The sequence below is a fragment of the Malaclemys terrapin genome, chromosome 23 (assembly GCF_027887155.1).
Source record: "Malaclemys terrapin pileata isolate rMalTer1 chromosome 23, rMalTer1.hap1, whole genome shotgun sequence".
Taxonomy (NCBI): domain Eukaryota; kingdom Metazoa; phylum Chordata; order Testudines; family Emydidae; genus Malaclemys; species Malaclemys terrapin.
This window is the reverse complement of record NC_071527.1, coordinates 3,409,216-3,436,261: the sequence shown is the minus strand read 5'-3', so window position 1 is coordinate 3,436,261 and position 27,046 is coordinate 3,409,216. Positions and strand designations below refer to the sequence as shown.

Below are 27,046 nucleotides of genomic sequence, written 5' to 3'. Positions count from 1 at the left end.
TGTTTTATCAATATGCTTATTTAATACCAGGCACTCAGGTTCACCCATCTTAGCATTTTGACTTCTTGCATTTGTATACAAGCATTTACAAAAGTTGTCAATATGTAGTTATCTGCCTCGATGTGATGTAATTGAATGGGACTCTTGTTTGATTGATTGTTTCTCTTCAGTTCCTACCTGTACTTTATCAACCTCTGTCCTTTCCTAGAGTATCCCTTGAATAAATCCTTCCCTAAAGGCTGTGTCTGTCCAAACCGTGTGCTCCTCCGTGCCTGTGATCTTTTCTTCAGCCCTTAGTTTAAAAACAAAGATATTCAAGGGAATTGTCTTGCCACTGAAATGCAGCCCTCTCTGGAACGTAAGCTGGCTGTGTGCAGGTGTACGGGAATACTACAATGACTGTTCGGGACAGGAAGTGACAAAGGAGCCAGCATTGAGTTGAAAACTGCAGGGGAATTAGGAACGAGAACGGAGTTGCAGAATTTGGAATTTTACACCCTGTGAAAAGCACCATGGGAACTCGTATGACTGCACGCGCTCAGATCCTTGAGTCTGTCTTGGTGTTCAGATAGCACAGTGACTGGCACGAGAGAAAAACGTAGATCGATATCCGAAGGTTGACCGCTCCAGCAGTCTCCAACACCATGTGGGGTCCTGCGGTTTTGCACCTTTACAGTGTTATCAGCGATCAAATGGGTAACGCTGACCCAAAGGGAGGAGCACCTCCACCTCTCCCTACAGAGCTTCTGCCTGCCTAAGGGAGGGTGTGTGTGTGTGTGTGTGTGTCCCATCCACATGCTGTCCAAGCCTGACGCTGCTTGTCTTGTGAGGGCTGATGAGTTTGCAGCTTGAGATGGCTCGACTGCTGCTACATTTCTTTTCTGCATGCTCCCTATATGCCTCGCGTTTTTATGAGTTGACCGTGAAATGAACAGCAGCAGTAACCCCTGTCTAAGGGTACGTCTACACGGCAAAAAAAGACCCGTGGCAGCGAGTCTCGGAGCCCAGGTCAACGGGCTCAGGCTCACTGGGCTTGCACTGCAGGGCTACCAAGAGCAGTGTAGACCTTTCTGCTAGGGCTGGAGCCCGGGCTCTGAAACCCGATGAGAGGGTGGGTCTGAATGCCCAGGGACCAGCCCTAGCGGGAACAGCTACACCGCTATTTTCAGCCCTGTAGCATGAGACTGAGTCAGTTGACCCAGGCTCTGCGATTCACTGATGAGGATCTTCTTTTGCAGTGTAGACGTACTTCAAATAGCTTTTCAAAATATTTATTTTGGGGCAATGAATGTAACGATTCAATACATGCATTGTATACTTGCTGCTGTCTATTTTCCAGCAAGGGAATAATCGTTATTATATATTTATACAGCCCCTAAGAGGGTGAGGTATTTTGCACACCTGTGAGACATTTTCCCTGCTCTGGGGAATTTGCAATCTGCTGTTTAACTCATGCAGCTCATCTCCGTATTAAACTTTCCTTTTGAAAACACGTGTAGGTCCAGGAACCGTGGTTTGTGCCAAGCTCCCCGGCAGCTTTTCCAATTCACAGGATGACAGACTCTGAACAAGTGCAATTGCTAATAACTTGGTTAAACTATTATTCCATCCGATACGTGGTTGGCTGTGAATTGATGGGCTACCAAAAGTTGACTTTCATTAGCCTACAGGACAACTATGCTCTATATTTATCGGTTCCCCCTTGTGCTCAAGTACCAATGCATGTGGCAAACCCCTCTATGGTTGTGGCCCAATTGATGTCTTTGTATCACAAGAAAATTCTTTTAGCAGCCTTGATGCTGGGAATGTCAGAGAATGGATTACATGAGCAGCAAGTTAACATCTGTCCTGATTCTTAGTGCTTGCATTGATCCAGGTAACAGAAATAGTTTATTTTCACAAAATTACATCACTTGAGTTATTCCAAGTAATACGAATCCACGTGTTTAACGCGTAACCAGGAAGAGCCATCGTGGCAATAATTTGGGCACTTCCCATAATGCACCTCATCCCTGGTTGTCGTGCTAATTAGTTAAGCAGGCGGTTTAGACCTGTGGAAGAGGACCGCCCTGTGGGGCATAGTCAGACTATCGGCATTCGCATGCTAGCATTGGGAAGAGCGGCTGCTCTGTCCTGTCTCCCCAGCGTAACGTTATCAGAGCTCATCTCTTCTGCCTCGGTTCGTAATCTGTACAAAGATGGATTCAAGATGTGCCCCGGCTTGCTAGATGAAAGGAAGCAGGCTCTGCTTAATGGAACTGTGCAGCTGTAACATGTTTGTAGGGGCTCGGAGGTTCAGAGTCTTATGCGTTCTGTCAGCCAGTCACTTCAGATTAACTCTTCGTGGGTGGAAAGACACTGGATTTCCTGGTACAGAATGAACTCGTGGGAGGGGAGACTGCTGACAACCCTGGGTATTGAAGGGTTAAATGCTGGTAAGCATTCCTAGATGGGGGGGCCCAGCCACCGCGTGGTTGGCTGGAGGCTGGTATCTCTGTTACCCATGCAGTGTGAATACCTTGGTGGCCATCAAGTAATTTTGGGAGTCGGATGTCCTACATGTTACACAAAGGAACACAGCCATTAGAAATGAACACGTCCTCTTGGGTCACATCTAGCTTCCCATTGCTTCCTGCCCCCTCCGCAGCGTAAGCAGCAAATGTAGGGTCTGTAGAGGGGCCAGTGGGGCTTCTTTGCTCAGACCGAGGCTTTGCACTAAAGAGGCACAAGGCCTACATTGTGGGAATAAAGCTCATTTCCCCCGTCCACGATAGCATCATTTGTGAGACAGATGGAACGCTGGAGCTAGGGAGACGTGAGTGCTACCCTTTGATGAAGGGGACGTAGAAAGTACAGTTGGGGAATAGGAAATCTGATCCCCAATACACTCGCATGATATCTAACTTATGGCTCCTCTCAGTGGATGCTGGAAACCTATTGACGTCTCATGGAAAGCTTAAATCTCTTCCTAGATGTCTTAGATCAGCTGCACTTCCCATCCCTCACTTGTGATTTCTATAGGCACTTATATAACAAGCCGTCCTCCACCTCCGGCGGCTCGTTCTGCCACTTGAAGCCGAAACCCTCTGCAGTATCATTTCCACAGTATCCACCTTTGTCGTCATGGGGGCCACTAAGACTTAAAGCGACGATTAAGTAACAGGAGCCTGTGCCGTGGAGGACATCTGGCCTCCATCTTTTTACCGGGCACACGATCTCTTAAAGAAAGAGCTGGTTTTCAAACATCTATAAAAGAACAAGGAGAGGGGTTCAGAAGAGATGGAGAAAATCTTGGCTATGTCACCAAGTAGGTCATTTTTCCAAGGCTTTGCACTGAGACAACCGGGGTGTTTGCCTTCTCTCAGAATGATGCTCTGAAGCTTTCTAATGTAGTGGGATATTCCTCCTTCATCCAACCCCGCTCCCTGTTGGTGGAAACTCTCCTTTCTTTTTAAGGAAGGCAGACAGGCGGATGGGACAGAAAAGGCGTCTTATAAGGGCACTTCTCTCATTAGCTTTCAAGCTCTTGCTTCAGTAGTTTCCTGGTACGTTGCGCTGCCCAAATAAGGTTTGATTTGTACAGAGGGCTGGGGGTGAGCCCTTTACGATCGGGTGCCACAGCCGGCTGAAGACAGCAGTTCTCCAAAACAGCCTCTTGATGCACGTTCTAGTGGAATTTTGCCACAGTGAAAGTTTTACCAGTGGCTGCAATGGGGGAAACTGAAAATTCCCGTAGGCAGTGAAATATTGCTAATATCGCTGTTGCTCAACCCAGCTTTCAGCGGTGGGCAGTACATTCGCCAGTGGAACAGATGCTTTTCCAGTGCCTCAGATTTGCAGCGTGCTGTGTCTCTGCTGCCCGCCTCCTTCCTGTGCAAACTGTTACATGACAGACATTTGCAGCAGTTTCTGGTTTTTTTTTTTTTTTTTTTTTTTTTAAACTGCTAAATAAAAAAAATGTGTCGAGTTGCTCCTGGTGATAGAGCCTGTTGCCATGGAGCCGTGATTCAGATTGGCCGACCCGGAGGCCAATGAGCAAGCAGAACGGGAGAATGTCGTCATTTAACCTTGCAGGGTGTATTTATTCAGTGATATGCGACATTAATACCAAAGCCTTATATAGAGCTAGGAAATAACATACTGGGGCAAAGGAGGAGATTTTTTCTCTCTCTCTCTCGTCTCTCTTAAGGTTTGTTGGAGGGTTGTTTTTTTCCTCATTGCAGTTGGGCATCAGTTTCCCTAGCAAAGCTGCCTTTGAATGAACAAACCCTTACAGCCCGACTGCCCAGGCTTCAGAACCAAACTTTTGATTGCCCACTTGCTTGGGCTGGCCTGTGTACTGCCTTTCCAGCGCTGAGGCGGTAGCACATAAGCTGCTGGCATGTGGGTTGCATATTTCTGAGCATTTTCGCTCTTCCGAAGGAATGGCTGGCTCGGTTTTATGTCCAAGGATCCCGTTTTAAAGGGATGTGTTTTTATTTCCTGGTTAGCCAAAGCAGCTGTTCTTTCAGAAGTACCAGGCTTTCTCCTTGGCATCTGGTGGCTACAGTCCTGTCTGCCCTGGAAACAACATTTTCCTACCACACAGCCAGAAGCGTAGGCTAGGTCTGGGTGTGAAGAATAGGCTCTGCTGGTCCATAACGGGCCTGTGAAGGCAAAAATAATTACAAGAGTAACACAGAAGAGAAATGAGAGTTAAAAGCCCTGGAAAGATCCCTCCACCCCCTGCCACCACATGTTAAGGTTACTTGATCCTTTGAAAGTAATAACTGGCTAATCTTGTGTGCATGAGTTTAGTTTTTGAAACCTGGTTGAGCATTTTCCGTGCATGCAGGAGAAGTGTGCTGAATGGCCCAGCCAACTTACTGCATTGGCCCTAAAGCGATGGAGAATCCAAGATGCCGCACTCCAGAGCAGGAAGACAAGCCCTACTTTCCAATGGGCTTCTTAGCTTCTTGCAGTGGAGTCCCCGCTGTCTGGTTTCCAGCAGGTGCAGAATGCTGCCACCTTTCCTCTCTCATACACCCAGAAAGCACGAACACCTTCCTCTCAGACAGCTTGACTGGCTTCCCATTCGTTTCAGGATCCTGTCAAAGCGAACTTGTTTTAAACACACCTCGCTGGGGCCTTTCCCAGCCAGTCCCATGGCTCCCCTCTCTGGTCCTGTATCCGACATCTGGCATCAAGCCGTCTCTCTATTCCTTTCTGCCGCCTCACCATGGCTGGCGTGAGAGCCTTCTCCTTTGCAGCCTCCTGCTGTGTCTCTGCCTGAACTATTCAGTGCCTCTTTACCCCATCTCCTTTGACAATGTTTCACCCCTACAGCTCTTGATTCCTCTTTGCGTTTGCTCGGGAAAGCGTTGAAGGCTGCGGGACAGACGCAACACGCAGAAGTTGGATTGCACTGAACAGTTCAGTATTCGATGCTGTAAACTGAAATCTGCAGAGATATCCGAGTTCCCTAGAATCCCCCTAGCACCACGTTCCTGGCCCGGGACAAGGAAACAAGGCAAGTTTCCAGCCATGAAGTAACTTGCAGAATCTGATGTGAACCCATCACTGTAAGCCCAGTAAGAAACAAGTCTAACTGATCCCATTTATATGTGATTTCCTGCCACTCCCTGCAAACTGGGCCCCTCCAAACTAGTAAATGCTGAAGTACTTCTTTCTGATTCACATCCTTTCCGCCCTAGTTTAGCATTCAGAGCAAAGGGCTGGGAGAGCCTGGCTCTGTCACTGACTTGCTGTGTGACAATGTGAGGGAAGTCACGTGACTTCTGTGCCTCAGTTTCCCCACGTGTTAAATGAGAATCAGGCTGGGCCTGCCTCCCATGGGAGGTGGTTCTTTGGCATGGATTGAATGTCGTTTATTGGTGTTCACAAAGTGCTCAGAGAACCCCTGGTGAGCAGCAGCAGGGACCGGCAGGACATTAGATGGAGTTTATTGCTGTCTTAGGCAGGAGGGCAGTATCTGGAAATGTGCACCTACCCCCACCCCAAACAGGCCTGCATGAAGGACCCTGCTGCTGCATTAGCTGGCCTGTTTACCCTGCCAGCTCCCAAAACCAAACTGACAAATTTGACAGCAGCTCCCTCTCCTCCTGCCGCTCATTGTATTCTCTCCTGACCCAGATTTTGTGGCTTCCCTGATGATGTATCTACGTAATCATTTCATCTCCCTTGTGAGGAGCAGCTCGGCACTGCCCCTCCCATTCCCCCCCACTTCCCATCCCGCCCCCGTGCATCCACCCAGCCCTGCGAACTTTCACTTTCTCCGCAAGTCGCTGGTTGTCACAGCGGATCATGTCAGCCACCTCCTACGCTGCCTCCCACGCGTGTCCTGGGGGAGCGGGGCTGATTCATTCACACAGAAAGGAAACCTCTTCTAGAAGAGCCTTTAATGAGACGCACCAGCAGAACACAATGTCTCTGCTTTGAATCTGCATGCAGAGCAGAGATGCTAGAGGACTCGGGTTTTGGGGTGGGATGGTTGGTTTTGGTATAGTTAATGGCTATAAACATGGTGATCTTTTGTGAATGAGACATATGTAGCAGACTCCCTCCTCCCTCTGATGCAAATGGGCCAAGATTCCGCCCCCTTGTCCTTCACCTGGATACGCTGCTGGTGGGGGGAGATGTTTCTGTTGCAGTGGGGTGGCTCGCGTATTTAAGTGCAGATGTTTCCCCTTGGAAATAAAGTGCCAGGCTACAGAATATCCAGCCAAGCTGCCCAGGAGGTCTCCTTTTGCCACTGCAGGGTCCTGACCTCTAAACTGCCCCTACGGATCACAGAGCCACCCTCTCCCCGCGTTTTTTCCAGATCAAGAATGCGAAGGGGCTGAGTTCCTGGCTGTGCAGCCCAGTGGGCCAGAGGTGCTGTGCTTGGTTCCTGCGTGCCTGCGACCCCAACAGAATTCCAGCTCCCGGGGAAGGATATTGAACTTCGAAATCAAATAACGTCTCCCTCGTCCCTTTGGATACCGATTCTGTTCTTTTGAGCAAATGCCCTTGGTCTGTTGGAACCTTCCAGCAGGAGGAAAACACCTGGGGGGGGGGGCAGGGGAGAGGTGATTCCCCCATCTCCTCCAGGTGACACCTGCCAAAGGAAGCTGGTGTCAGACGGTTGTAGTCCTTGTTGTGATTGGCTGGGGAGTGTTACCAATCCATCCAATGCAAACAGGTGTCCCTTTAACACTAGTAAATAACAGCAGGCTCAGGCAGGCCTCACCTCCGGCCGGTGCCCCTCATGAGAAAGTCAGACCTGAATGGCTCCTCATGGACACATGTGAGTTGTGTGCAGGGCAGGGTGGTTTGCAGCTCCCTCGGCTGGGAGCCTGCAGTACGTTTTCCAGATTGGTTTCAGACCCTCTTCTGCATCGGCCTTTGGGGCTGGCTGGAACGACAGATTGCGCCTGAGAGCTTTGCACCAGGCAGAGAATTGATAGCCTGGGAGGTGCAGAGCTGGTGCCAGCTAGCTGGCCGCAGGGGGCATGGCATTAGACATGTGCTGGGATCTCTGGAAGGGACTTATTCCACTGCTGCCTCTCGGTGAGGAGAGAACCTTAGCTGAACTGGTGAATCCTCACTTTGCCACTCTTCGGCAGGCTGCCTAGAAAGTTGCTTATGGGATTGCTGGTGGTTTTTTGTAGCCTTCCTGCTGCGAAATGAAACCTACCACAACAAGGCAGTGGCCTCTGGGACTGTTTACTTTCTCGGCAATAACAGGTGCCTTGGCTCTCCCCTCAGCATCCCCTTGGTGCCCATCTTAACATCCAGAGCCGCAGATGGAGATGTCCGCCACATAACATAACTGGTGATACTGTGCATGCAGCAGTCAGGAGAGTTCAGTCCCGTTAGCAGCAACCTGCCCCTCCTCCGCTACCTTCCTTTGTTTTCCCAACCAGCCGCTCCAGTGGGGGAGTGGGGCATGGCAGGGGCAGATCTGTGCCTAGGCAGTTCTGCACTCTTGGCTGCCAGGAGCCGGTGAAAAGGGGCAATTTACAGTCACTGGAAGGTTACAACGTAACCCGACTCCTTTCTTCAGATTCAGAATTATAACACGCAAGAACCCAGAAACAGTGTGTGGCAAAGCAGGCTGCTCCCTAAAGCCGAGAGGCCCAATCAGTCCCCTTTGCTCTAAGCTGGCTCTTTGCAGGCTGACTGTGCAAGCTCCCCAGGCTGCAAGGAGGATCAGGAAAACCCTGGAATGTAAAATTGGTAGCGTACAGTTTTCAGCACACCCCAGTTTCAGTCATGCCATTTCGCTTTTGCTCTAGTACATAGGAACTTCAATTCTGAAACTGACATGGGTACAAATCAAGGACAAGGTTGAAACTGACTGAAGACCCGACTGGAGCACGTTTGCCCTTTGTTACTTGTGGCTCACTTTGGTTCTTAAGGCCCAGCCAGAGAGCTTGGCTCGGTTTCCTTGCGGCTTTCTTGCCTTGGAGTGCTACAGAGCTCCTGGTACATGGAGGATTTTCCTGGAATTGCACGGTCTGGAAACCACTGCACTGGCAGCCAAGTGGATCGAGCTGGCATTTAAATCCTGTAGCTGAAAAAACCCCCAAACCCTGCAATACTAATTCTTCCTTTATCCCGCCCTTTGTGTGGGTATATCTCTGCTGCAGAGCCAGCTGATTACAGGTAAATGTACCCAACCTAGCTGTATCTGGCTAAAAACAGCAGTGTAGATGTGGTGCTGTAGGAGCCCTTCCAGGCCCTAGCTATGCACTTGTGTTGCTGACCAATGCAGAAGTCCTTGCTGCCGCATCTACGCAACTCTTTTTAGCCATGCTAGGGCTGGTATGTCTACCCAAGCTGCACTGACCCTCAGATTGCAGGGGAGACAAACCCTGTGTGTACAGTGCCTAGCGCAATATGGCCTCGACGTCAATTGGGTGCTACTATTGTACAAATAATTCATAATAAATGATACTCCTAGTTTTGCATGCAAGCCTAGAGTTTCTCTGCCAAGGTCCTAGCTTGTAATTGCATTGGAAAACCATTCCCAGAGAGTAGTTATCAGTGGTTCACAGTCAAGCTGGAAGGCCATAACAAGTGGGGTCCCCCGGGGATCAGTCCTAGGTCTGGTTCTGTTCAATATCTTCATCAGTGATTTAGATAATGGCCTAGAGAGTACATTTATAAAGTTTGCAGATGATACCAAGCTGGGAGGGACTGCAAGTGCTTTGTAGGATAGGATTAAAATTCAAAATGATCTGGACAAACTGGAGAAAGGGTCTGAGGTAAATAGGATGAAGTTCAATAAGGACAAATGCAAAGTGCTCCACTTAGAGAGGAACAATCAGTTGCACACATATAAAATGGGAAATGACTGCCTAGAAAGGAGTACTGCGGAAAGGGATCTGGGGGTCATAGTGGATTACAAGCTAAATATGAGTGAAGACTATTGCAAAAAAAAGTGATCATCATTCTGGGACATGAGAAGTAGTTCTTCCGCTCTACTCCGTGTTGATTAGGCCTCAATCGGAGTATTGCATCCAGCTCTGGGCGCCACATTTCAGGAAAGATGTGGACAAACTGGAGAAAGTCCAGAGAAGAGCAACAAAAATGATTAAAGGTCTAGAAAACATGAGCTAGGAGGGAAGATTGAAAACCTTGGGTTTGTTTCGTCTGGAGAAGAGAAGACTGAGGGGGGGCATAACAGTTTTCAAGTACATAAAAGCTTATTACAAAGAAAAGGACAAAAACGTGTTTTCCTTAACCTCTGAGGACAGGACAAGAAGAAATGGGCTTAAATTGCAGCAATGGAGGCTTAGGTTGGACATTAGGAAAAACTTCCTAACTGTCGGTGGCTAAGGGTACATCTACACTACAGCGGGGAGTCGATTTAAGATACGCAAATTCAGCTACGTGAATAGCGTAGCTGAATTCGACGTATTGCAGCCGACTTACCCCGTTGTGAGGACGGCGGCAAAATCGACTTCTGCCGCTTTTTGTCGGCGGCGCTTACTACCACCTCTGCTGGTGGAGTTAGAGCGCCGATTCGGGGATCGATTGTCGCGTCCCGACGGGACGCGATAAATCGATCCCCGAGAGGTCGATTTCTACCCGCCAATTCAGGCGGGTAGTATAGACCAGACCTAAGCACTGGAACAAATTGCCTAGAGAGGTGGTGGAATCGCCATCATTGGAGGTTTTTGAGAACAGGTTGGACAAACAGCTGTCAGGGATGGTCTAGTTATTACATAATCCTGCCTTGAGTGCAAGGGACTGGACTAAATGACCTATGAGGTCCCTTCTATGGTTCACAGAGAGCTTCCATTACATATGAATTCCCGAAACCTTTGCCTCTGGATTTCTGGCCTGCGTTTGCCAGAAGGATCAGCAGTTATCTTTCAGCGTTTTCACCCAGCGCCAAACTCAACGGGAGCCTGCTTATAAAATGGCCATTGTCCTGATGGCCAGATTCCTTTCCCCAATATCCCCCAGAATGAATTTGAACCAGTAACTGTGACATTATTAGGGGAGGGTAACTGTGAAATGAAAGATGTATTAGCGTGTTAATTTAGAACCTTCCACATCTCCTGCATAAATAAATAACAGGAGTAAAACGTTCTCCCTCTTGGGCTTGGGACGTGGAAATTGTTCCTGGACTCAGACTAGTGATTAGTATTTAAATGTTTGGTATTGCCAGGCCAGTAGCTGCAATAAAAGTGAAACCTGTGTTCCATGTTCAGCAGTGCTACAAATTAAAGTGGAATGAGGCTGAATTAGCCAGTGAATATTATCAATTCCCGTGCAGCGCCAACAGTCAATAAATCTTTGTTGTATTTGACTCTTTTTCAGCCACGTTCTGCCAAAGCGATGATTAAAACAAGTGGATAAACGTCAGCTGTGCATCCAGTTTCTAAGCTTACATTTGTTTAGCTTTTTGCAGTAGTGGTGTAGCCATGTTGGTCCCAGGATATTAGAGAGACAAAGTGGGTGAGGGTAATGTCTTTTCTTGGACCATCTTCTGTTGGTGAAAGAGACCACCCTTCTAGCTACACAGAGCTCTTCTTTAGGTTTTAAATGTAGGCTTTTTGTATTCAAGCAGTCTCAGTCCCAGTGCAGACATGTTCTGTGCCTTTTAGCCAGCATTCCCATTTGTATATCCCCTTCCAGTATATCAGTAGGACAGATATCAGGCTGCATACTGCAAATGCAGGCACAATATTTCAGAAGCATTGTCGTCCTTCGTGGGTGATTTATCCACCCCCAAATGTAGACGCAGCCTGTTCAAGTTATTTGCTCTGGAGCATCATTACCTACCCATTTAACAAAGCTGACTTAAATTGTTATTAGGTTTCAGAGTTAACATCTACTTTGATGACTGGAAGCATTACACTCTTCCGTCAGTTCTGTTGCTTCAGGCTGTCTGCATGTTGTCAATCAAAAGCGTCTGTAGCAAATTCTGCAGGAAAGGGGGCGGCATGGGTTTGGAATACACTGGGCCCTGCCCTTGCTGCCTCTGGTCTCTTCCAAACTGCAAGTTCAGAGCCGACTTTCTGAACTGATCCCTTGAGAAAGTTTAAGCAGGCAGGAAAAGTAAATCTCCACCTAACAATATATTAATACTAATAATCACACCTGGCTCTTTTGGTCCATAGCTCGCAAAGCACTTTACAAAGAAGATGAGTATCATTGTCCCTGTTTTACAGAGGGGGAAACTGAGGCACGGGGAGAAGAAGTGATTTTTAAGTGACTCACTCAACAGGCCAGTGAGAGACAGGAATTGAATCGAGGTCTCCTGCGTCCCACTCCCTATCCACTAGGCCATGGGGTGTGCTTTGCATTAGCGGCATTTCAGTTTACCCTCAGTGCACCTTGTGAAGTTGCCAGCAAAATGACACGTCTGTCGAAAGTGTGTTTGCGCCTTCAGGGAATCGCTGCAGCAAATGGCGCTGAGTGAAATAAAGCCGGTTTGCCTAGCGCCGATTACCGTGTTCTACAGCATAGGTGGTGCGTGTCTGGGTGGACCGAACTGGATTGTGTGTATTGGAGGCCCTCTAAGGGTGATCCTCTGGATGTCAAGGGATTCATGCCTCCAGTCAGTGCTGGATTAAGATTTAAGCACTACAGGCCCGACCACCTGGAATCATGTGGTTACATCAGCATTTTAGCTTTCATTCAAACCCGCTGCTCTGGGGGACGCTGCCTCAGCGGATGAGGCTCTGGGGGGGCGCACCTTCTCTGCCATCACCCCATCGTAGCTCTGCTGGGTGGTGTCGGCAGGGATCCCTGCCCCACAGCCCTCTGCTTGGATGGGTGGAGGTGGAGTCCTTCCTCTGGGGCAGAGCTTAGTCTGCCTAGAGGTCTGGAGTGGTGGGATTGGGCTCCTTACCAGTTTAGAAGACAATAGATGTGTGTCTGGCCCCTGCTGCTGCTATTACATGATGGAGAGGTGCGGGGGCAGAGCCACGGAATGAGGGTGGGGCACAAGCCACAGAAGTGGGGTTGGGCTTGGAAGTGCCCCTAGGCATGCCCAGGATTGTCTTAATTCGAGCCCGCCTCCAGTTACAGAGAGAACCCCGTAGCTTCTGCTCGACAGCAGTCGGCAAGTGTCTGGCTTGAGCATGCTGTTGGCAAAATGGGACTGCATCCGAGAGGAGGGTGGGGGTGGGGAACCAGCTGGCGACAGGAAGTTGGGCATGAATCCCGGGTGCTCTTACTTGCACCGAGGGGAATCACTGCATGGGAAGTATCGTAGGGATGTCCCTGTGGGCATTTGGGCTAAGGAGGGAGCAGGGCCGTCCCACAGGGCAAATTGGGAGTGAATTGTGCAGGAGGCCAAGCTGTGAACTGAATGTCTCCGGTCATCCTGACTCCCTTCTCTCTGCCCCATCTCCTCTCTTCCTGCAGGTGCCCATCGCTACACTGCATTGCACTGAAGATGTCTAACAGCAACACGACGCAAGAGACCCTGGAAATAATGAAAGAGTCGGAAAAAAAGCTGGTGGAGGAATCTGTGAACAAAAACAAATTTGTATCCAGGTCACCGAGCAAGGAAGAGGTTGAGAAGGAAGGGGAGGAGGCCAATGTACGGCAGGAGTCTCAGGTAAGCACATGGCACCTTTTCATCCTCCAGTCCCAATGTTACCATTATGAGAGGCAATGGCAAACTGGCCCAATTTGTGGAGGCTCCCATTGCACCCCACTAGCCACCCGTACCATTTGACGCTTTTGCAAAGGCTGGAAATGTTTGCATGAAACACCCACCTAGTTAGTGGGGAGATCCTGCCTGGAAAGGGTTATGCGGGTTTTGCTGTCTCGCTGAGGTGGGTGGTTCAGTATCCTACCCAGATGGGTGTAAGGAAAGAGGGAGTGGCTCTGTAGAGAGACAGAGAGGATATTGTGTGTGGGCTGAGCAGTCCTCAGGGAGGAACCCAAGTTTTGAGCTGAATTGTATCATCTCGGGGTTTTCTTTAACAAGCCAACCCTCTTGCAGGAAGTGGGTGAGATCCTCAGCTTGTGGAAATCGGCATAGCTTCAGCGAAACCACTGGAGTAACCACCAAGTCATGTCCCCTCTCTGTGCCTCTTTCTCCTGTCTTATGTCTACTTAGCCTGTAAGCTCTTCGGGGCAGGACTTGTCTCTTACTTTGTGCCCCATACAATGCCTAGCACAATGGGGCCCGATCACAGTTGTGGTCTCTAGGCACTACTGAGATACAGACCGACTGGCACCAGCTGGCCTAGAGCGTGGACTTGTCAAGCACGTTGAGAAAGGCACCAGGGTATAGACTCCGGCTTTCTCAGAACAGGCTTGTGAGGTTGGCACGGAAGGGAAGGTTTGGAAAGATCCCAAAATGGATCTTGCAGAAGCTGCATCCATCTGTGTGCGAAACACGGCGATTTGTGGTAACGTTCCACTTGAAGGTGCTTCCGTTGTACTTCACACTGAAGTGGGGGGAACACTGGCCTTGCTGCTGGATGGTAGTTGCTGTGATCGTAACGTGTTTGGGATGATACACGGCGTGATTCTGCGCTTGAAATCCAGTGCCTGGCGCTAGATTTCCTATATAAACTGGCAGACAAGCGCCATCACTGTGCAGAAATAGGCCAGGACGCCGCCACTTTAAGATGAATGGGGTAGGAGGGGGTTTGTTCAGCTCCAAATGAGGCAGCAACAATTGACAACCCGCCACTGTGATTCATTTCCCCTTGATTGCTATGGCAGCAGGTTGAGTCATTGCCTGTCTTGGGCCCCTGCTCAGAGCTCACCCGGCCCTCGGCTTGTCCCACTGCTTCCAATAACCCTGTCCCAACCTCCGGTACCTCTCGCCACTCTGCTCCTTGTGGTCCTGCTGAATGGAGTTGTGGCATCTCTGACGGGATCAGCCCTTGCAGCAGAGGTCAGCCTGTGGAAAGGGCGCTGAGCCCTTTGGCCATTCCCTTCACCTCTGGGTTTAGCGGGCGTTTGCTCGTTAAATGACTCGTTAGCTTTTCTAGGCTTGGACTTTGGCTGAGAGGACAGAGCTCCTTGCAGAGGGGCGTCTCTTCTGGCAGCTCCCAGCCAGCTCATTTTTAAAGGAATTTGTCTGTCTTGCTGTGACAATGCGGTTCTGGCGGAACCCAACTGAGAGTGCCAACTCAGGACAAATTGCTCAAATAGGGCAGTTACATCCCAAGGCTGGGGTTTTTTCCACCTCTAAGGCAAACCAAACCAGCCAGACTAAGAGGACTTCGGTCTCACCCCACTGGCTAACCGCAAGTCTCACAAGCAATCTCCTTAGACACTCCAGTTTCCCAGTATTACCACCAGTGCCACTCGTTATGGGGACAAATGGTTATGAAAACCAATACCCCAGTAAAAGAAAAAGGTTCTCCTGATCCCAAAGGACCAAGCCCCAGACCCAGGTCAATATACAAATCAGATCTTACCCACAAATCACGCTGTTGCCAATCCTTCAGAATCTAAAATCTAAAGGTTTATTCATAAAAGGAAAAAGATAGAGATGAGAGTTAGAATTGGTTAAATGGAATTAATTACATACAGTAATGGCAAAGTTCTTGGTTCAGGCTTGCAGCAGCGATGGAATAAACTGCAGGTTCAAATCAAGTCTCTGGAATACATCCCCCGCTGGGATGGGTCCTCAGTCCTTTGTTCAAAGCTTCAGCTTGTAGCAAAGTTCCTCCAGAGGTATGAAGCAGGATTGAAGACAAGATGGAGATGAGGCATCAGCCTTATATAGTCTTTTCCAGGTGTAAGAACACCTCTTTGTTCTTACTGTGGAAAATTACAGCAAAATGGAGTCTGGAGTCACATGGGCAAGTTCCTGCATACTTTGCTGAGTCTCAAGGCATATTTGCCTTCTCTCAATGGGTCCATTGTATAGCTGATGGTCCTTAATGGGCCATCAAGCAGACTAGGCAGAGCTAACACCAGTTTGTCTGGGATGTCACCCAGCAGCATAGCATAAGTTTGAAATACAGACAGTCTAGAGCCAATATTTATAACTTCAACTACAAAATTGATACACACATATAGACAGCATAATCATAACCAGTAAACCATAACCTTGTCTTAGACACCCCATTTGACCCCCTTTATACAAGATCTGGGTGCCACTACAGGACCTTAGTTGCAACTATGATCTATATGGTCCCAGATTATATCAATAACGTCACACTTGCGCATTCAGGGAAAGTCCCCACTCCACTCAGCACAGCTCCCCCTCAGTGCCAGCGGCCCGGCTGAGCCCCGTGGTCCCGCCGAGCTGCGATCCGTGCTGTCTATAAGCGGTAGGGTGACCAGATGTCCTGATTTTATAGGGACAGTCCCGATTTTTGGGTCTTTTTCTTATATAGGCTCCTATTACCCCCCACCCCCTGTCCTGATTTTTCACATTTGCTGTCTGGTCACCCTAATAAGCGGGCCCCACGAGCCTGGTCACGAGCTCCGCTGCGAGGCTTCTGACATGGAGCTGAATGCATCAGTACACGTGTCAGATGGCATTTGCTGCAGGTTTCCGCCTCCGGGAGCCATCGCAACCGAGCGCGCTCCGTCAGCTCTCGCGACTTGGGAGCGCCCAGCGCCAGGCAGACGGTAGGCTTCTTTACGAGACCTCATCACCGAGCTGCTCTGCAAGAGGAGAACTCCGGCTGCGTCAGATCGCAGGAGGGTACCGCAATGAGAAGCCACGGCTGCAGCTGATATTAAGAGAGGAAAAGTAAAACCGCCAAATAAAATACCACTGTTTGGAGACGAGGCCTGCGAAAGGAGCAGTGTGTGTGGGGTGACCTGGGGGCAGAGCCGATTTGCAGAGGGGCTGAGGGTGCTCTGACAGTCGAGCTCCGAGCCTTCCCTCGGTGGGCCCGTGACTGCAGTGGAGGTGGCGATATTGCCTCACTGCTTCCTGGGGGGTCATGAGGCTTCCTGCAGGTTTGCAGAGCACTGAGACGTGCCCCCATGACCCGGCTGGAGAAGTGCAGAGGGGGCTGCTTGTGACAGTGGGTGCTGCTGAAACTTGTCGTAAAGGGATCTGTCTAGATGGTGAAAGGCACCCGGCTTCTCTGACTTGAGTGAGAAGGCTCAGACCTGGCCTGTGTGCCCCCCCTGTGCTGACAACCTGATTTGCTGCACGTATCGGAGTCTTTGGGAGCCCCAGACATGGTCCATGACCCGACTGTGCCAGGCGCTGTACAAACAGAGGACAAAAAAACAGCCTCTGCCCCCAAAGAGCTGATAATCTACGTGTAAGACAAGAGACAACAGATGGATGCAGACAGACAGGGAAATGACGAGACAGTGTCCGAGCTCCTGAAGCCTTGTTTTTTGCGCCACCTAAAGACGCTGTTTCTGAAGCGTTGCGGAGCTCTGCATTTCATGCTATCCTGAGTGATGCTCTGAGAGGCTGGGCCGGGCAGGGAAAAGACTTTTCTCCTCGATTTCCCAGCCTGTCCCTCCCCAGCAGTTGCTCCCGAGTCACCGTTTGCACATTTCCATGGATGATGCGAAGGGTTTTCGTGGTTACTTTTTGGACTCGGGATCTTTCTGTAGAGGACAGACCATGTGCTGTGGTCTGGCGAAAGCCCGAGGCGGTAAATTGACAGACTTTTGATCCCAACCACAGCCCTGGCTGCTAAACGGTGAGTGAAACGGGAGCGTCACCAGAAAGCACATGCACAGTCGACACCAGAAGGGTCCTCCCCTGAGCCCGGACAATTTAGGTCTGCGGGAGACTCCAGACTCCACTCCTGGCTGTGGGAGCCAGTGGAGGGAAACCTGCATTGGGAGCGTAGTGGACAGAAAGGAGTGAGAGCTCCCTGGCTTCCCTGAAGAGATGGTGAGCACTAAGTGATCCCTCTCCAGAGAATCTTCTTGCACGAAGCTCTGTAGCAAAGTTATCTCATGGCCTGTGGTCTGAGTTTGGGAGTGGTTTGGAGAGCGTTTGCTAGTCCCCACCTCTCTGTCCCGGCGGCCTGCAATCCTCTTATCGCTTTGCAGCCGTTCTCCTTCAAGCTGGCATCAGACAGACGCAGTACGGTGCCGAAGCAGAATGAGGGGCGTCGACTTTTATCGGAGATTTGGGTTGTTACGCTGAGAAAAGCTCTTCTAGGAAGGAAACCTTCCCAGGCAGACTTAGGCGGTACATCCCCATCTAACTGTCCTGGCTTAGCGAGGTAGGGGCCGGAATCCTCGTGCTGACTTCTCAGACCTGCATCATTTCAATGACAGATCAATCCGGGCGCTTCCTGGGAACTTGCTGTGCGTACGATGGGGAAATGTTAACATCCGCTTCTCGCACCTCTCTTCTGTGTGTGTCTCTGCTTCCGAGGGCTGCGGCAGGTGGCGGGTTCTGAAAGGGTAGTTCTTCATAGGGCCTGGAAGGCAGATTCTGAACCCACTGTGGCCAGACTTCACATCTGTTGAGGGTGAACTATAAAGAGGGTATTGTCTCCACTCCAGCCGGCCCCGTCGCATACCCATACCCACTCCCCAGCGCGAGTAACTAATGTTCCATTATTACACTGGGAAGACAAGGTGGGAGAGGCAATATCTTTTATTGGGCCGATGTTTGTTGGTGAATGAGATGTTGGTCCAATAAAAGAAATTACTTCACCCACCTTGTCTCTTTCATATCCTGCCGCGCGGCCGCCAGTCATAATACTCCTCTCGTCTCTCCGTGGAATATCTCATTCAACCATCTCTCAGCAGGAAAGTTGTTCTGCTCCTGGGGTGCTAGAAGAAGCCGGCGCTAAACATCTGCCATGTGCAAGTTTCAGACTCCGGGCTGGGGCGAGGAGGGGGCCGCAGACAGGCTGGATTTACGACCTTTCATTTCCTGCTCCTGTTCAGTCTTCGGCTGGGGCCTGGTGATCAGACCTACCCAGGTCCCAAAGAGCTTCAATTGGCTTTATAATTCACGATGACAAATTTGTGAAGGGAGATTAACCTTGTGCTTCAGGGTTTAAAATAATCTCTAATTATTAGAGACCAGGATTAGACCTGAAGTGGGGGCAGATTATCCCACACCTGCTACCGGGGGTTTTCTTGCTCCTTCCTCTGAAGCACCAGGTGCCGTGCACTGGCGGAGATGGGCATACTTAACTGCACTAGATGGACCAGGGGTCTGCGCCCGTCGGCTGATTCCTCTGTGAATGTTTGCCTCTTCGGATCTGACAGGCGGCTGTGGGTGACCATCTGTGCGGCCTCCTTTTGGATCCGCTTGCTTCTGTTGCCACCAGAGAGGTTTGGCCTGGAACGTGCTGCGCACGCAGTGGGGTTTGGGCGGCCCTGTGGTGTGTCACTGGAGCGAACCGGTTTATACAGCATGGCGTAGGTTCAGATTAAACCTCTCACTTTCTCTTTCCTCTCTCCACAGAGGCGGACTTCAAATCATGGACACGCCAGAAAAAGAGCCAAGGTAGGAGACCTTCCCCCTTCTCCCCCCTCCCCTCCCGGCCTGCCTTCTGTGGGAGCACTGACTAGGGAAAGAGGGTTTGAGTCCCACACTGACCCCAGAACTCCATGATCCTCCAGTTAGCACTTCTGGAAACGACCATTAAACCAGTTCCCCAGCTATCCTCTCCCCGCCTCCTCGAGCCAAGCACAGCAGCTGTTTGGACACCTCGCTGGCCTGTTTTGCTCTCTCTTATTACACTGACAGCCTGCGCTCAAGCCCCAGGGACCCTGACAAGCCACTGGGCTGTTCTGCGCTCTCAGAGCTAGGTCTGTGCCCTCCACGGCGTCCTGTGGCTATGAACCTCCAGAAGGGAATTTGCTTGTCCGATTAGTTGGTGGGGTGGCTGTTTACCTGGATACATCTGTGTTCTGCCCAACTAAGGACGTTCACCTTCCAATTGACCCAGCGGAGGAGTGAATTTTCACCCAGTTAAAATAAGAGTGAAAAATATAAGTGGAAAATAATGTTTTGCAGCCATCTAGTTACACCTATTTTCCCCTCCTCTTCAGAGAATATTGTGGCACAAGCCAGCCTATCACATATGATTTTAATCTATTTCCTGCTCCACTCCCTTTAGCAGACAAAGGCCTAACAAAATCCAGTGGCTGGAATTGGAAGCTAAACAAATTGCGACTGGAAACAAGGCGTAGGTTTTTAGCAGTGAGGGTAACAAACCATTGGAATGACTTCCCAAGGGCTGTGGCAGATTCTCGGTCACTGGCGACTTTTCCATAAAGATTGAATGTTTTTCTAAAGGGGATGCTGTAGTTTGAGCGGGTGATTTCAGGGAGGTCCCAGGGCCCATGTTACACAGGAGGTCACACTAGATGATCAGGGTGGTCCCGTCTGGCCTTAGGATGGTTAATTCAAAGCAACAGGACTGGAATAATCTGCCCAATGGCACCCCTCTTTCTTCATTAGTACCCTGCGTGGCGGTCAGACAACATGATCTAATGGTCTCGTCTGGCCTTAATCTGGGAATGTATCCAACAGCCAGGAAGGCTGGTGCCCCGGTGACCCCCTCCCACGGTGGGGGAGAGCCCATGCTATGCTCAGCCCTGCTCCCCAGAGCCGGAGCTCTCCAGGATCTCAGGTGGTTGCGTGACATGTTTTGGGCTGAGAGTCCGAAGCGTTATAAAAGCGTTACTTTGAACCCGAAGTTGTCGAGCTGGCAGGTACGGTGGAAATGGGATGGCAGCTGTTTAGTTAAACCAAGGAAAGCAGAAACATCACTTCCTGCTGCGAAAGACGTAGTCAGTTTCAGGGTTGCCCCTTGTTCAGGGTTTAACACTTGGCAGGTTATTTGGTATGTGGGCTTGCAGAGGCGGAAGCAGGCTGTGTAACTGCTCGGCGAGATTTCATGCTAACAGCGGCTAAGTGGTACGGTGGATTAGCACAATAGCCTTTCGCCTCAAGTGTGGTGGGGTCAGTCTCAATTAAGGTCTCTAGAAAAGAGTAATTTGTTGCCCTCACACCCCCAAACCTCTGCTTTTGCATGTGTTACTGCTGGCTCGGAGAATTTGCATTGGAGCCGGCATGTCATTGTGATGGCAGCAGTTTAATGGGCGCTGGTGAAGTGAGCAGCTTAGTCGCACGTCAAAGTGCGCTTGAGACGCATGTGGTGTTTCTTTGTATTTCAGTCTAATTCGAAGCTCAAACTGGTCAGGAGCCTGGCAGTGTGTGAAGAATCCTGCAGCCCCTTTGTGGATGGGCCCTTGGAAGCCCAGGTAGGCCACGCTTTATCCAGATCATAAAACGGGAGCACTTTTTTTCAGTGCTGGTCCAAGGGAGAACCGCTCCCAGCAATGGCTCCGTTTCCTAGGTCGCATCACAGTACAAGCTAGGGGTGCGATTCTCTTGCTCGTCGGCACGTTCTTGCACTCGCTGGTATAAATAGCACTGTAGCCACGGCAGCATAGGAAGTGGCAGCAGAAGCACAGCTGAGCTGTGCCGAGTACAAAGCCACCTGAAACCGGGGTGTCGTGCCTTCACTGCAGCTACCCATCCTACCGGGACTATCCTGCTATTTCTACTCACACGAGCTGGCCATTTGCTTGGTGTACAAAGGCATCATAAGTAACAACTTAACTGCCCTCCCCAGACAAACATGAATCCGAGCGCAGCATATCGAGTCGGGTCCCACAGGGATCAGTGCTGGGTCCGGTTCTGTTCAATATCTTCATCAGTGATTGAGATAATGGCCTGGATAACGGTTGTGAACGATACCAAGCTGGGAGAGGCTGTAAGTGCTTTGGAGGAGAGGATTAAAATTCAGAATGATCTGGAGAAAGGGTCTGAGGTAAATAGGATGAACTTCAATAAGGACAAATGCAAAGTGCTCCCCTTAGGGAGGACCAATCAGTTGCACACATACAAACTGGGAAATGACTGCCTAGGGAGGAGTACTGCGGAACGGGATCTGGGGGAAAGCTAAATATGAGTGCACAGTGTAACGCTGTTGCCAAAAAAGCAAACACCATTCTGGGATGCATTAGCAGGAGTGCTGTGAGCAAGACAGGAGAAGTCATTCTCCCGCTCCGCTCCGCGCTAATTAGGCCTCAGCTGGAGCATTGTGTCCAGTTCTGGGCGCCACATTTTAGGAAAGATGTGAACAAATTGGACCAAGTCCAGAGAAGAGCAACAAAAATGATGAAAGGTCTAGAAAACATGACCTAGGAGGGAAGATTGAAAAAGGGTTTGTTTAGTCTGGAGAAGCGAAGACTGAGAGGGGGACTTAAGAGTTTTCAAGTACATAAAAGGTCGTTACAAGGAGGAGGGAGAAAAAAATGTTCTCTATAACCTCTGAGGACAGGACAAGAAGCAATGGGCTTAAATTGCAGCAAGGGAGGCTTAGGTTGGACATTAGGAAAAACTGCCTGACTGTCAGGGTGGTTAAGCCCTGGAATAAATTGTCGAGGGAGGTTGTGGAATCTCCGTCATTGGAGATTTTTAAGAGCAGGTTGGACAAACACCTGTCAGGAATGGTCTGGGTAATACTTAGTCCTGCCATGAGTGCAGGGGACTGGACTAGATGACCATCGAGGTCCCCCCGTCCTGTGATTCTGTGACTTAGCTATCAAGTGCGCGTTCCCTGATGCTGCTCACGCCAGCCGCCATGCGTGGAATCCGAAGAGCCACAAGGACACGTTTGGGGGCATTGAGCTCAACAAAGCGCTGTTTGCTTATTTCTAGGACATTATTCAGTTGCATGTCAGTTGCCCCTCAGACAAGGAAGAGGAGAAGTCTACAAAAGATGGGCCCGAGAAAGAGGAAAAAGACAAGAATAAGGAGAAGGCACCAAGGAAAATGCTCTCTAGAGGTTAGTGCGCTGGCGGGGGGCTTCGGGAGCCTGTTTCCTGGGTTCGGACAGCCGGGACTCAGCCGTTGGTGCAGGGAGGCTGATCTCCGTTAACTGGCACGGTCCTTTGGGGTTTTGTTATAACTTCATTTGCAGGGGGGCGCATTCCTGTCAACTGGAATGTGTTCTACCGGACACCCCAGTGCAGGACGGGGTAGTAACTCTTGCTTCAGCACGGAGGGCTGGACTAGCGGACACCTCAAGGTCCCATCCAGCCACGTTTCTATGACGCTGTGACATGTGGCTTCCTTTCATGGTCTTGGAGATCTGGATGTTTTTGAATGATACAGCTACAAACAACCCCACCCCGGCGGAATTCCTGCTTTCAGTTTCTCTTTGTGAAAGTCACCAATAGAGACGGGGCTGTAGAGGGGGGTTGGGAGACGTCCAACCCAGAGGCTTTATACAAATCCCTTTTTTTAAATTTCGGGACATAAAAGTGGTTGAAAGAGCAAAGTTTAAAATTTGCATCCAGAGAGCGAATCATACCTGAAAACCTGTCGCGGAGAGTCGCTCTTCTGCCAGCTCCGCTCTGTTGGGGCAGGTAAAATGTCCCATACGGCTTTTCTGCTACCACTTTAAAGAAGGATATTCATGGTGAAGTGACCTCTGAGGTCTAGGATACAAAAGTAATTCACGTGTGTCACGGAGTATTGGGGAACTCAGGGCCCTGCACCCCCGGCTTCCTGCGATTCACTGCGACTCTCAGCCAGCCAGTAAAGCAGAAGGTTTATTTGGATGACAGGAATACAGTCCACGACAGGTCTTGCAGGCACAGACAACAGGGACCCCCTCAGTTAGGTCCATCTTGGGGTCCCAAGGCATCCCAGCCCAGCCCCCCTTGGGAGGTCAGAGCCATCTCTGCCTCCCAGCCATCTCTCCAGCCTGCTTCCCACACTCTGCCTTCAGCGACCCCTCCCACAGCCTTTGTTCAGTTTCCCGGGCTAAGGAGTCGCCTCGCCTTCAACCCCTTCCTGGGTTCTCATGTTACACACTCAGGTATGCGCCCTCGGGCTGTCTCCCATCCTCCAATGCAGACTATTCCAGCCACACTCCCCTGTCAGCATTCACAGACCACAGTGAGAACAGGCCCAGTTCGTCACATCTCTCCCCCCTTCGAGACCGAACTGAGCAGGGTCACTTTAGCCAGTGACCCGGGGAAGTTCGAACCTACCCCCGTTCCCATGGATGCCCCCGCATCCCTCCCATTCCTTGGTGAGAATTACACCAGGCCCCTTCAGTTTCACGCCCCCCCTTAGGTCGGGGGTGCTTGATGGCACTCGCAGTTCGCATGTGGGAAGGTTTATGCGGCCTGTGCCCTTTCCCCACCCCCATACCTCTGGGGCTCCAACTGGGCTGTGGTCTTCTCCCAGCGCTCCAGTCTGGAGGTCTGTGCTTTGGGCTCTCTTGGTTTAGAGCCGCCCTTTTAACCTTGGCCACCCTCCGGAAAGGCTCCTCTATGCTGGGCAAGGGTCCTAAAGCTGTTTTCCCCTTGTCCCAGGCCTTCCTCCCCCTCTGACAGGGGTCACAGGATCCGCAGTACTGTCGGACAGTAACAAAGACCCCAGGCCAGTAAAAGCTCCGTAGCAGCCTCTGCTGGGTACGCCAGGTTCCCTGGTGCCCTGAGAGGGGAATATCATGGGCCCGGCACAGCAGCTGGCGGCGATACTTCTGGGGTACCACCAGCTGCCTCCTGATCCCCCCTGACTCCATTTTCCCTGGGGGAGCCCATTCTCGGTACAGGAACCCCTTCTCCCACAGGAACCTTTTCCGGCCACCTCGTCCCATGGTCTGTACCGCATTGAGGTCGGCTAGGTCCCTTATCTTCCGCAAGGAGGGGTCTCTCTGTAACTCGGCCTGGAACTCAGCAGCTGGGACAGGGATGGCCACCTGCTCTTCCTCGCCCGCTGGGCCTGAAGCTGCAGCCTCCCTGAGCCGTGTCCCTGGGCGTTCCCTCCCCACCAGGTTAGGGTCCTGCGCCTCAGGCAAGGCACCCCCCCCAAGGCCAGGGCGCAGTGCCCCTCGCCAGCTCTGACTGCGGGTCACAACCAGTGCCTTTTGGGGGTTGCTTGGCCAGTTCTCCAGGTCCCCCCCCATCAATACCTCAGTGGGCAAATACGGGTGTACCCCCACATCCTTGGGGCCCTCCTTGGCCCCCCACTTCAGGTGTACCCTTGCCACGGGCACTTTGACTGGTGTTCCGCCCACCCCCGTCAGGGTCAGGTAGGTGTTGGGCACCACCTGATCTGGGGCCACCACCTCGGGCTGGGGCAGCGTCACCTCTGCGCCCGTATCCCAGTATCCATTGACCTTCCTCCCATCCACCTCCAGGGGAACAAGGTACTCTCTCCGGAGGGACAGCCCCGCGCCCACCGTATAAACCAAAAACCCTGAGTCTGGAGCATCCAGCCCCCTAGAGGAGCTGGCCTGGAGCTCTCCTCCCTCCTTAGCAGGTGGTACTCTGCCAGCCCCTCTTCCCTGGGAATGCTGCCTTTCGCCGGGCTGGGTCTCTACCCAGTCAACCCTCTGTGGGTTCGGTCTGCTCAGTCTGTCCCTGAGCCTAGGGCACTGGGACCGTATGTGGCCCTTTTGGCCACAGTGGTAGCAGCCCATGTCCCATGGGACCCCTTGAGTAGGTCGGATGGTCCTGATGCCGGATGCTCCCCTCTGATGGGTTTTTTCTGTATTTTCCCATGGGGAGGTCCCATGGTGACTCTCTCTCTGCGTTGTGGTGGGACTGTTCCTTTGGGACTCCTCCCTTTTATCTCCTGACCGGCTCTTTACAAACTCATCGGCCAGCTGCCCGGCGTGTCGCGGGTTCTCTGGCTTTCTGTCCACCAACCACAGCCTCAGGTCGGATGGGCACCGCTCATACAGTTGCTCCAGTACCAGCAGTTTAATCAGGTCCTCCTTCGTCTGGGCCCCACCCGCCCACTTGCTGGCGTATCTTTCCATGCGGGCGGCTAGTTGCAGATATGAGATCTCAGGGGTTTTATCTTGACTCCGGAACCTTTCCCGGTACATTTCAGGAGTCAGCCCAAACTCACGTAGCAGGGCCTTTTTGAATAGTTCGTAGTCCCCTTTCTCTGCCTCTCCCAGTTGGCGGTACAATGCCACGGATTTGGGGTCCAGTAAGGGGGTAAGGACCCGGAGTCTGTCCGCGGGATCAACCCGGTGCAGCTCGCAGGCCGTCTCAAAGGCCTCCAGGAAGTCATCCATGTCCTCCCCCTCCTTGCGTGGGGCCAGGATGCACTTATCAAAGCTCCGTGCAGTCCTGGGTCCTCCCTCACTCACCGCAGCCGGGGGTTCGCTGCCCCTCAGTCTCGCCAGTTCCAGTTCACGCTGATGCTGTCTCTCATTCTCCTGTCTCTGTCTCTCATTCTCCTCCCGTTCATGCTGTCTCTGTTGTTCACGATCCTCCAGCTCTCTCAGTTTTAGCTCTTTCTCCCATTCCAGCCAATTCCGCTCCACGGATGCCGAACGTCGCCGTGAGGATCCTCTGCTGGCCGGCGCGCTTCGCCGGGAGGGTCCCCTGCTGGCCGGGGGGGCCACGGCGCCTTCGGTATTTGCTGGGCTCCTCCCCACCCTTCCCCTAGGCATAGGAAGGAGGGGTCTCGGGAAGCCCTCAGCAGCCGGCTGACCACTCCCAGCTGGGACAGACACTGGTGCCTGCACTGCATTTGCCAGGCTGCTTCCCTGAGACACAGGGATCAGTTCATTCGCGCGATCTGTTCTTTGGTGAGCTGTTCTTTGGTGAGCCTCCCAATGCACAGCCCCCTCTGCTTGCACAGCTCCACCAGGTCGCTCTTAAGCCGCTTGGCATACATCTTCCTGCTGGCCACTCACCGGCCTGTGTGCTCACAGCTCCCCACAGTTCCCAGGGGGCCCCCTAGTGTGCCAGCCCTTCTCGAGGTCACCACCTCTCTGCCAGGGTCGAGCTGCAGACTCCTCCGCCCCTGGGACCACTCGCTGCGATCCCCCCGGGGGACCCTGTTACTGCAAAAGTCCTTCTCGCTGGTCACACACTCCCAGGGGTAATAACCGTCTCTCTCACTCTTCAGCACGCCTGGTCCCCGTCAATCCCCCTTCGTTTTACTGCTCCCCAGTCACTTACTGCAGGAAGCGCCGTCCACGGGGTGCAGTAGATCCCACCGCTACCACCAGTTGTCACGGAGTATTGGGGAACTCAGGGCCCTGCACCCCCGGCTTCCTCCGATTCACTGCGACTCTCAGCCAGCCAGTAAAGCAGAAGGTTTATTTGGATGACAGGAATACAGTCCACGACAGGTCTTGCAGGCACAGACAACAGGGACCCCCTCAGTTAGGTCCATCTTGGGGTCCCAAGGCATCCCAGCCCAGCCCCCCTTGGGAGGTCAGAGCCATCTCTGCCTCCCAGCCATCTCTCCAGCCTGCTTCCCACACTCTGGCTTCAGCGACCCCTCCCACAGCCTTTGTTCAGTTTCCCGGGCTAAGGAGTCACCTGGCCTTCAACCCCTTCCTGGGTTCTCATGTTACACACTCAGGTATGCGCCCTCGGGCTGTCTCCCATCCTCCAATGCAGACTATTCCAGCCACACTCCCCTGTCAGCATTCACAGACCACAGTGAGAACAGGCCCAGTTCGTCACAACGTGGAAGGCTTCTAAGCGTCCACGTTTGGGCACTAGAGGGCATCCCACTAGCACTGCCCAGGGGGGTGACCTGTTTAACAGTGTAGCGGGGGAGGGGGAGGCACTGAGAACATCGGGCTGTTGCAGATTTCTTTTCAGCCTCCTT

General features: G+C 51.5%; 1 protein-coding gene across 9 annotated transcripts in view; it reads left to right on the top strand.

Moving 5' to 3' along the window:
* Positions 1-27,046, top strand: part of R3HDM2 (R3H domain containing 2) — a 121,393-nt gene that overhangs the window by 54,335 nt on the left and 40,012 nt on the right. For all 9 annotated transcript variants that reach the window (XM_054012944.1, XM_054012945.1, XM_054012946.1 and 6 more), the window contains 4 exons: positions 12,868-13,063; positions 18,833-18,874; positions 20,554-20,640; positions 22,106-22,232. In XM_054012944.1, coding sequence (XP_053868919.1) covers positions 12,899-13,063; positions 18,833-18,874; positions 20,554-20,640; positions 22,106-22,232 — 421 coding nt within the window. In that variant the 5' untranslated portion in view covers positions 12,868-12,898. Of the gene's footprint in view, positions 1-12,867; positions 13,064-18,832; positions 18,875-20,553; positions 20,641-22,105; positions 22,233-27,046 lie in introns of those variants that run through there.